The 11656-nt window shown below is 45.1% G+C and overlaps 2 protein-coding genes across 2 annotated transcripts in view; both read right to left on the bottom strand.

The window, feature by feature from the left end:
* LOC310786950 (dedicator of cytokinesis protein 7-like) overlaps positions 1-8417 on the bottom strand; it is a gene marked incomplete at its 5' end in the record, with an annotated part of 31585 nt that extends 23168 nt beyond the window's left edge. The window contains 8 exons of the mRNA XM_083648284.1: positions 318-502; positions 1625-1794; positions 2033-2172; positions 3435-3602; positions 4257-4370; positions 4574-4714; positions 6770-6865; positions 8331-8417. Of these exons, the coding sequence (XP_083504410.1) occupies positions 318-502; positions 1625-1794; positions 2033-2172; positions 3435-3602; positions 4257-4370; positions 4574-4714; positions 6770-6865; positions 8331-8417 (1101 nt within the window). The remainder of the gene's footprint in view (positions 1-317; positions 503-1624; positions 1795-2032; positions 2173-3434; positions 3603-4256; positions 4371-4573; positions 4715-6769; positions 6866-8330) is intronic.
* The window catches only part of LOC310786230 (uncharacterized protein), a gene marked incomplete at both ends in the record, with an annotated part of 366431 nt that overhangs the window by 233282 nt on the left and 121493 nt on the right, over positions 1-11656 (bottom strand).

Raw genomic sequence — 11656 nt, forward strand, 5'->3', positions numbered from 1 at the left:
CAGTGTCGTCGACTAGTCTGCGAAACCCCTAGTGGGGCCTGCACAATTAATCATAGGTAATCTACATCACAACTTTCAGTTAACCCATTGATACCTGATGCAGCATTTGCGTGTGTATCCCTTTAAGACCGCGAACCGCGTTAACGCGGTTCGCGGTCTTAAAGGGATACACACACAAATGAGGGGATATACATGCAAATGCTGCATCAGGTATCAATGGGTTAATGGCATCTTCTCCATCACAGCTGAAGTGAAGATGGAGAAGTAGGCAAGGAGAAACCTTACATAGAGCAAAGTGGGGAACAGCGCACGGCTACCTGCGGGTTGAGCAGGAAGCTGCTGGGTCGGGACATTGGGGAGGAGGTGGAGGAGGTGCCTGCTATCGCCATGGCGACAGTCTGGCTGATGATGCTGTTGCCATCGCCCTCTGCCTCTTCCCCCCCGCCGCCGCCCGGCCCGGCCCCCTGGGCCCCGCCCGGCCGCCCCCACTGGTTATGAGATTCTGTTGGCAGGAGACGAGACAGAGGGGTCAGAGATTGAGGGTATTATAGTTCAGACTCTGGTACATTATGTTAGGGTGCCACCACAACCTTTCAAATGATTACCTTTTGGGGTTTCAAAGGACAGGCTATTGAAGGTTACAATCTAATATTACAGCTGCAGTCATTTAAATAGCTCAAGGTGTTTGGCATTTTGCCGCGTTATGCCTCATTCAGCCTCACGGAGCAGTAGAGGGCTCATCCACTCTCCCCGACTGCTGCTCTGTGCCAGTGCTGCATGCTTCACTCAGCTTTTTGTGTGTGGCAGAAGCGTGATTTCTAACCCCACATAGGATAAGCAATAACCACGCCCTGTGGCGCCGGGATTGGCCAGGAGCAGCACTGGAGGGCACGCAGCCCAGCGATTTCATGAACCAACTGAATAGCTCTTGAGAACGGACAGCGATATTGAGAGCGGACATTGAAATGAATTATGGTCACCTACCTTCCTTAGCATAGTAATAATAATAATAAGCATAATAATTGTAATCTACACAATGTACACAATCTACAAAAACATGCAATAATATAAACGTGTTGTGTTCACGTTCATAGCTCATATAATATAATGTATCATATCGTTAATTTCAAGCTCAATTCTTACCCAGAGAAAAGGTAGCCTACAGCACTGAAAATGTAACAAGCAATAGTTTTTTAAACATCTTTATTTTAAAAGATGAAAAACCCCACTGCTGGTGCTTTAGTCCCAAGCTTCAATGCTCCTGGCCAATCCCAGCGCCACAGGGCATGGTTATTGCTTATCCTATGTGGGGTTAGAAATCACGCGTGGCAGAAACAGACAGGCAAGTATGTATATATTATATAATAATATATAATGTATATATATGTAGTGTAACTAACTAATGTATATAAGTATGTATATCCAGAGACTGCTTCACACACACACTGATGCATATAATGCATCATTTATTCAGCCCAGCCTGGCACTGTTCAGTTCACTCAAATTCATCCTTTAAAGAAATATGGCGACATCAAAATACTTCAATAAGTATTCTTAATTCTATGCGCTGACGTCCATATTAGGCCAGTTCAAAGTGTTGGCGTCTAAATAAATTGGTCTGTACCTGTGAAGTCATGGAGCTGTGGCAGTGTTTCCATGACGATGCCAATGAGTGGCAGGTAGAGTATGGCGACCCGGGCCTTGACCTCAACGTCGGCGTAGCGCGGGTCAGAGTCATGGCTGGACAGGAGGTTATGGACCACACTCACCACCTTCTTGTGCAAGCCAAACATCCTAGAGGAGAAAAGCCAGGGAAATGATCACTGTTTTTGTCCTCTATTACTGGGTACAAGTCCTGCTCTCTCTTTCTCTCTCTCACACACACACACACACACACACACACACACACACACACACACACACACACACACACACACACACACACACAACTCAACCTATTCGTCCTAATTCTAACCCATAAACTCATCCTCACAGGTATAGAAATACAAGTGTTGGGCCACAGAATACAAACCCCTCGTTGTCCGGGTCCAGTATTACAGACAGCTGGGACAAGACCAGTCCAGCCAGAAAGTGTTGCTCTCTGAAGGGGACAGACAGCTCAAACATGTTGGCGATCTTCTGGTCCTGGACATGGGTGGAGAAACCGGAGCTCTGTGGGGGAGCAGAGAGAGCAACATATACAGTACTGTATTCACCTTATGTAGCCACGCCCATTTGACCCGGTTGTGTGGCCGTATCAAAACCTCCGGCTAAAAAATAATAATAAAATAAAATAAAAAATGGCTGCGCTGCTCCAATATCATCTAACTCTGAATTAACTATTAATTTAGCCAATTGTATGTAACATACCAAATAAAAGCAAACGGCAATGTCTAAGAATGCAACGCCATGTAACTGGTTCGTTAAGTCTCGCATTCCAGGGAATTACGTTAACGTCTGCGGGTCTTATAGACGTAAGTGGCTCGTGCTGCCTCGGAGGAGAGAAAACTATCTGAAGCTTTCTTTGTTGGAGTCCAGGTATGTTTTACAAGAAAGTGCTCGTCATTGTCGACGATAACGTTATCTGACCTGGCTAACGGTGGATACTCCGCTTGCTTGCTGTGTACCGGCTCAAAGTAGTAGGCTACGTTCTTTATTTTACCCCTTCACTGTCCGCTCCAAAAACAACTCTCTTATTTTGCGCAGTGACCGCCGGAAGTGTTAAAAGGACCCGGAAGAATTTGGCCCACTGTAAGGTCTGAACATAAGGTGAATAAAGACAAAAAGAGTCAGATTATGCATAGCTTTTCTATCAGATACTTTTTTTTTTTTTTTTTAAAGAAATATTTGTCTTCTCCCATTTTCACCCATTCTGCACTCTATTATTATCTCACTACAAAATGCCAGCTGGATGTGGCTTCTAGTAGCTGCAACAACAACAATCATAAGTTTGCTCTCACCGGAATAATGTCCTGTAATACACTGTAACAGAGTCCGGAGAAATGCATTATGGCACGCACTGTAGTTTGGAGTGTATGATGTCGTGTGTGTGTGTGTGTGTGTGTGCAGAGTGTATGATGTCATGTGTGTGTGCAGAGTGTATGATGTGTGTGTGTGTGCAGAGTGTATGATGTTGTGTGTGTGTGCAGAGTGTATGATGTCATGTGTGTGTGCAGAGTGTATGATGTCATGTGTGTGTGTGCAGAGTGTATGATGTTGTGTGTGTGTGCAGAGTGTATGATGTCATGTGTGTGTGCAGAGTGTATGATGTCATGTGTGTGTGCAGAGTGTATGATGTCATGTGTGTGTGTGCAGAGTGTATGATGTCGTGTGTGTGCAGGCAGTGTGAGACTACATCGCAGGTTGAGTTTGCTTGAATGTGTGTGTGTGTGTGTGTGTGTCAGACAGTTTCCCTCCTGCTCCGCCCGTCTGACCTGTGACGTAGCGGAGGAGACGGAGGGCGAGGGCGAGGCAGGCGGGGTGAGCAGGCTGCAGGGCAGGTTGAGCGTGACGTAGTGCTCGTGGCTGCAGACGATTCTCAGGAAGTCCAGCCTCAAAGACTCCAGCGTGGGGTTCTGCAGAGCGTAAAGCTTGGTGGACACCTGGAGAGAGAGGAAAGGGAGCACATTACATCTGCAGAGCGTAAAGCTTGGTGGACACCTGGAGAGAGAGGAACATTACCACACATACATCTCAAAGAATGCTTCCAAAACACTGTAGACGACTACGAAGGGATTCATGACAAATTAACCCGTTGATACCTGATGCAGCATTTGTGTGTGTATCCCTTTAAGACCGCGAACCGCGCAGGGGGGTACGGTGGTGCAGTGGTAAGCGCTGTCGCCTCACAGCTCGAAGGTCCTGGGTTCGATTCCCACCTGGGACGCTGTGAACGCTGAGGGAATGCTTGCCCGTCCGCATGTCCTCGAGTGCCCACCGCCCGGGTGGGGTCGTCTAAAGGGCCTTTCTGTGTGGAGTTTGCATGTTCTCCCCGTGCCTCCCGGGGATTTCCTTCATATAGGAACCCCCTTCACCAAAAACATGCAACATCCTGGTTGCTAATGTGGTTCCTCCCCAGATCGGCAGAGGGGGGAGTAGCAACCGGGATAAATAAAATAATTAGCACTAATGGGGGATAAAAATGGGACAAAAAATCGGGGACCGCGAACCGCGTTAAAGGGATACACACACAAATGAGGGATATACATGCAAATGCTGCATCAGGTATCAATGGGTTAAGGGAATAAGGCGTTTACCTGTTTCCAGTATGTCTTGATTAGTGTGAAGACGAAGCCTCGGTCCATGACTGACAGCAAGTCGTTAAGGAAGAAGGCCAGACTAGTGTTGAGTCTCTCCACCAGCTCCAGGTCCTGATTGGACACAAGACCAACAAATATTTGGATGAAAACAGTCATCTGATGCAATGGATACGTGAAACAAGCCGCAAAATACATTTTGGTATAATCGTGTGAAGTGATCCATTTACAAAATTCCATGATATTCCAGAAATGCCATGATGCACAGGAACTCTGTAATATACCATCATGGGACACAAGATTGGCTCATTAGTTACCTTCTGGACGCGAGAGACGATGTCACCGGCGATGGTGCTGACCAGGGCGGTGATGTCGTCCATGAAGCGCTCGGGGAAGCGGTTCTTCCTGGGTGACTCCAGCCGGTCGGTGAAGTACAGGTGGTGGATAACGCTCTTCACCTGAGGTCAAGGTGATTATCAGCAAGATGCACGGGACATTTCCAAGCGACAAACAGGGCATTACAGCGCAATTTAGCAATACTAGAGAATGTGCATGCAGGAGGGTTGAGATTTCTCCAAAAGGGAGAAATAAACCAGGTAAGGAACTCATTTTGGACACAGTTGACAACAACACATTATACTTTGGTATAATTGAACAAATGTTAGCCAAGGTGGAGATGACAGATGACTGGTAGCCTCTATCTCACGCCAGTGGTGTTGTTAATTACAGTGTTACTCTAAATTAAGACCACATGTCCTATAAATACCGCTGCTTCCCGCCACACACAGGATGTTGCCTCTTGTCCACCCTCCCCTACCTGGCATCAGTCAATTTGTTTGTTTTCTCTTTGTTTACTGAAGAATTTAAACATGTCGGAGGTGAGTTTGCAATATGACTTTCGCTCATTACACCATTTGCCATTGAGAGGAACCCTGAAAGCACCTGTTGATGTTCAAATGCTACCTTAAAGTCCCTGGAAACCAGAAATATTTTTTTATTATTTAGCATTTTGAGTTCATCACATCACAGGAACCTATGTTAATAAGCCACCAGCCAAATTTGAACGATGATGAACGTCGCAAAGTATATAAATTTAGGTTTGACAGTCATGGCAAAAGTCATGAGAATCAATTAGATTTTAGAGTAGGGGTGGGAATCGTGGAGTAACTCACGATACGATATGGTCACGATACTTGGCCCTCGATAACGATATTATCACGATACAGCGATTCTGCGATAATCGATATATTGGAAGAAATTTAACCTACGATACATCACGATATCTGTGTAACTGAAGATAAAAAAATACCCCTAAAAGGCAAGAAGCAGGTATTATGTATTTATTAGCAGAATTGACATGAACTCTCTCAGAGTTCACTCACTCACTCATACCATTTTCGATACCACGGAGGAAAAGTTACACATTAAGTCTTTTTATTATTATTATTAAAACAAGAAAACCTATATAACCTACCTACCTATATAATTTCTAAAAGTAGATATTAATGATCAAACATTTCCATTCATGTAGCCTACAGTATTTATGTTTTTGTTTCAACTACAAACATAAATAAACGTCAACTTGAAACTATGTTTGAACTACCACACACAGCATAATATTTTAGCCTGTTTATTTAAAAAAAAAGATATATATATATTTTTTAAAATAAACATATCGATACTTGGTGCCAGTGTATCGATAACGTATCGCAAGTGGAAATATCGCGATACCGTGAGTATCGATATTTTGTCCCACCCCTATTTTAGAGTGTATTTTCTCCCGCGGACTGTGCGGGTGTGTCCCGTCTGCAGCAAGTCTCTCTCTCTCGGAGGAGGAGACCTGCTGGAGGAGACCTGCTCGGAGGAGACCTCTCTCTCCGTTAACGGAGAGAGGAGGAGAGAGAGAGAGAAGGAAAGAGAGATGGAGAGTGTGTGTGTGTGTGTGTGTTCGCGCGTTGCTCGGCGCATAGCCTACTGACAGAGAGGAAGAGATCTCTGCCGCTGCGAGTGCACAGCGCTACTGTGTGTGTGTCAGTGTGTGTGCGCGCGTGCGTGCATGCGTGTGATTCGATTAAATCTTATGACGTGATAAGATCATGCATTTTAGCACCGCGCGCACCGCTCTCTTCAATGAGGAAATGGAAATCCAGACCTTGTAGAAAAGTGGCGATTTTTGGGGCTTTGGGTTGAAAGTAATGTCAACTAAATTTCTGAGGCACACAATTACTCACATAAGACCCTCAATTTAATAGTTAGAAGGTTTTTGTGGGTTTTGGTTTCCAGGGACTTTAACCTTAATGTATTATAAACACATACACAAAACAAGATACTCTTAATTTTCAAACATAGATAATGCAACTTAAAATACAACCGAAGCTAATATACTACTAACGTGTGTTAAATATAATGTCTGTGAATACACAGTACATTCTTATACTGTAGGATGCCCATCTAGACTGCCTAAAATGATTGCTCATACTGTATGTGTTGAGAAATGTGATTTTGTTTCCTACCATGAGTTCAAAGAAAAACCAGGCCTGTTGCAAGGCTCCCTCCCTGACGCTCCCACTGCTCACCACCCACTGGAGGGCCAACTCCTCATGGAAGAGCTGGAGAACAAGAGTACACAGGGAGAGGGACAAGGAGAGGGAGTGATAGAGAGAGAGAGAGAGAGAGAGAGAGAGAGAGGGACAAGGAGAGGGAGTGATAGAGAGAGAGAGGGGGAGACAAAAGCAATAGAGCCAGAGAGAGAGAGAGAACGTGAGGCACCAGGGTATAGGTATCACTGTCTAATTCTCTCTCTATATTCTATTCTCAAAAGATTGTGCAGTGTATTTCCTTTACAAAATTAACTGGCTCTATAGCAGTATGTTGGCAAATCTATAACATGTCAAATCAGATAATCACTTACTGAATAAAAGTAACTTGGGTGGCAGGTAGGGATGGGATGATATATATTGAAATACAGTACATCACAACACAAAAAAATTGAAAATATGTGTCATGGAGCAGAACAAGGAATCAGACAATTTGATTCCACTGTAATAATCACAATTGGGGTAGTTTGCTAATCACAGTTTCACAAGCTCTCGATCCAAATTACAGTATAATATTATTTGCATTTTGTATGAATGACAGTTTTATATTGGTGTTTACTTTCAGGCAAGCCAATGCCATTGCTAGAAAGATTTGTGGCTCAGAATTCAACATAATTCTGCACAGTCAAACTTTGTCGTCTTTGAACTTGAATTCACTTTCATTTATGACATTGGTATCGTGTTGTGAGAGATATTAAGCATATCATCCAATCCCTAGCAGCGGTTATCAATTTCGGAACCCCTGATTCTTTACAATGATAATATTAAAATGTCATCTCTCCGCTAAATGAAACATGAACAATAACAATACAGTCCAGCAGAGCTCCTGTGCATCCCAACACTGAAAAGGCTGTCTTGATTCAAGATAAAGTGAGGCTCAAAACACACAAAAAAAGAGTGTTACAGTGAGGGTTTCAAGAAAAATAATAATTCACATCCAAAATCATCTCATTCCTGTGCAACACTCATATCACTTTAAAGAAACGAAGAAAAGCTGCATGCTGCTTATCTCCCTAATGTAGCATCATGACCACGTGGCTGAAACGTGTTGGTGAGAATGTAAGTGACTTTTTACTTGCATGGAGAGAAGAGAGGCTTCTCTTTTATTTCTTTGAAGTTTTATGGATTAATAACTTGCATCTTTTTTTGAGGTTCTTTGTGAGTAACCGACAGCCAACATTCAAATAAAATAAAATAAAATAAAATAAAATAAAATAAAATCAAATAAAATAAAATAAAATAAAATCAAATAAAATAAAATAAAATAAAATCAACTCCTTCGCACATTCAGAACAAGAGGCAGAACAGAACAGTGACATTCAGCATCCAACAACAAGACTCCACCACCAAACACGACATCGACCAGTCGAGAGGCACACATCCACAGACAGACAGACAGGCGAGGAGGCGAGTGAGGGGAGGAGGAGGAGGGGGGCGGGGGCGGGGTTGGCTCCTCCCCCTGTGCAAGTGGCTCTACCTTTTTGGTGGGCAACCGTCCTGTTAAAGTTTGCAAGAAACTGGCGCTCTCAGTGTGCGAAGACATGCGATTGCCACAGCGCTCCATGGCCTATGGGTGGGATGAATGGAACGTGACAACAAGGTTAGTGGAGGAGCAACCGGAGCCTGGGGTTGCACCTTTCTCCTCAGCACACGTGGAGATGTGTCTGCTGGGTGTCACACACACACACACACACGCACGCACGCACGCACGCACGCACACACACACACACACACACACACACACACACACACACACACACACACACACACACACACACACACACGTACGCGCACACACTACACACACTTTCGCGGTCTCTTGCACGCATTTATCAAACATGAAGACACAAAACAATTAGAGACAGGACACGACCACAACTTAGAGTTGTAGCCATTATTCTAAAACATCCCCAACTGTGATCCCCAAATGAGTTCAACCCCAAAGTCTAAGAGGTGGGATGCAAAATGGCTGCAACCAGGCACTGTGCCATTGAGTGAACGCATAGCCGATTTAAATTCCGTTAATTGATGTCACAGCCGTTAGTTAACGATGTGCACCATGTCAAATCCCTAGTCTTCTACAAAGTCCCCTCCTACGCTGAATGTTGACAGCAGCACATGCTCTGTCAGTGTAGGATCATCTATTTTAACACAGAGATCTTACCTGTGGTAAAATAGCTGTGATTATCTGATGATAAATAAAAATGATGGATTCATTGAGTTGTTTTCGTCTTGGATTTTGACGATTCACAATGCATCATCATCGACTAACATACGCTTATGTCATGTTAGCTTAAAATGACAGAAGACATCACGTGAAGATGGAAACTGAAGCAGACGGACAAAAAATACACACATGCACGCACGCGCACACACACACGCACGCACACACACACACGCACACGCACGCACACACACACACACACACACACACACACACACACACACACACACACACACACGCGCGCACACACACACACACACACACACAGCTCCAGCCACACAGTGAATGTTGTGACACTAGTAGAAATGCATGCAGGGATGTTAGGTGACAGTGGAGACAGTGAGCAAAGAGCAATGCATTAGAAGCAGAGGCGGAAAGGAAATCGGATGAAATAAAATCAATGCACAACATTCTGCACTGGGTAGTATTACTGGGTATTACTGAGTATTTCTAACACTACTCTTTTTCTCGAATACTCCAACAATACTCTTTGTGAAATACACAAAAATGAAAATAAGAAGGATGAGGACTTGGCTACGGTCGATCACTGTAAAAACCTACAATGGCAGGCAAGTCTGCTATGGAAAGGGAGGCGAACAATATGATGTGTTTGAGAAGTTGTGGCCATGGATGCCTGGCTGCTATGCATTCAAAATTGGCACTACACTATTTGGATCCAGACTATATGTTTTCATCCAAGCAGCACTGTGAGAGAAAGAGGTGTTGGACGTACTGTAATTTGCTACTGTTGTGTCTAGCTAGAATTAGCTAGACATATTCTCTGTGAAGCCCTCTGGGACATGCTTGTGAATTAGGGCTATAGAAATAAACTTGACTTGTACTACACAGGGATGACTGAGACCTTTAGTGTTGACTAAAGATGGCGGCTGGAGGCGGGTCATGGAGGTGGCTGTGACTGACATGTGAGGGATCATGGAGGGGTTGTGGGTAAGGGTTGAACAGAATACTGTCATACTTTGATGTTTTGCTCTGGTTTTGCCTTTGTGGTACACCAGCCACGTTCTACCTGCTTCAGTGATCTTTGTGGTACACCAGCCACGTTCTACCTGCTTCAGTGACCTTTGTGGTACACCAGCCACGTTCTACCTGCTTCAGTGATCTTTGTGGTACACCAGCCACGTTCTACCTGCTTCAGTGACCTTTGTGGTACACCAGCCACGTTCTACCTGCTTCAGTGATCTTTGTGGTACACCAGCCATGTTCTACCTGCTTCAGTGACCTTTGTGGTACACCAGCCACGTTCTACCTGCTTCAGTGACCTTTGTGGTACACCAGCCACGTTCTACCTGCTTCAGTGATCTTTGTGGTACACCAGCCATGTTCTACCTGCTTCAGTGACCTTTGTGGTACACCAGCCACGTTCTACCTGCTTCAGTGACCTTTGTGGTACACCAGCCACGTTCTACCTGCTTCAGTGATCTTTGTGGTACACCAGCCACGTTCTACCTGCTTCAGTGACCTTTGTGGTACACCAGCCACGTTCTACCTGCTTCAGTGACCTTTGTGGTACACCAGCCACGTTCTACCTGCTTCAGTGACCTTTGTGGTACACCAGCCATGTTCTACCTGCTTCAGTGACCTTTGTGGTACACCAGCCACGTTCTACCTGCTTCAGTGATCTTTGTGGTTACACCAGCCACGTTCTACCTGCTTCAGTGACCTTTGTGGTTACACCAGCCACGTTCTACCTGCTTCAGTGATCTTTGTGGTACACCAGCCACGTTCTACCTGCTTCAGTGATCTTTGTGGTTACACCAGCCACGTTCTACCTGCTTCAGTGATCTTTGTGGTACACCAGCCACGTTCTACCTGCTTCAGTGACCTTTGTGGTACACCAGCCACATTCTACCTGCTTCAGTGATCTTTGTGGTTACACCAGCCACGTTCTACCTGCTTCAGTGACCTTTGTGGTACACCAGCCACGTTCTACCTGCTTCAGTGATCTTTGTGGTTACACCAGCCACGTTCTACCTGCTTCAGTGATCTGTGTGGTACACCAGCCACGTTCTACCTGCTTCAGTGACCTTTGTGGTACACCAGCCACGTTCTACCTGCTTCAGTGATCTTTGTGGTACACCAGCCATGTTCTACCTGCTTCAGTGACCTTTGTGGTACACCAGCCACGTTCTACCTGCTTCAGTGACCTTTGTGGTACACCAGCCACGTTCTACCTGCTTCAGTGACCTGTGTGGTACACCAGCCATGTTCTACCTGCTTCAGTGATCTGTGTGGTACACCAGCCATGTTCTACCTGCTTCAGTGATCTGTGTGGTACACCAGCCACGTTCTACCTGCTTCAGTGATCTTTGTGGTACACCAGCCATGTTCTACCTGCTTCAGTGATCTGTGTGGTACACCAGCCATGTTCTACCTGCTTCAGTGATCTGTGTGGTACACCAGCCATGTTCTACCTGCTTCAGTGATCTGTGTGGTACACCAGCCACGTTCTACCTGCTTCAGTGACCTTTGTGGTACACCAGCCACGTTCTACATCCTAGTTCCTCGTTGCGCGGCTCGCGAGACGATGGCGTCTCTAGACACTTTAATTGGCGGCTCGC

Source organism: Poromitra crassiceps (assembly GCF_964638095.1).
Source record: "Poromitra crassiceps genome assembly, chromosome: 12".
Lineage (NCBI taxonomy): Eukaryota > Metazoa > Chordata > Actinopteri > Beryciformes > Melamphaidae > Poromitra > Poromitra crassiceps.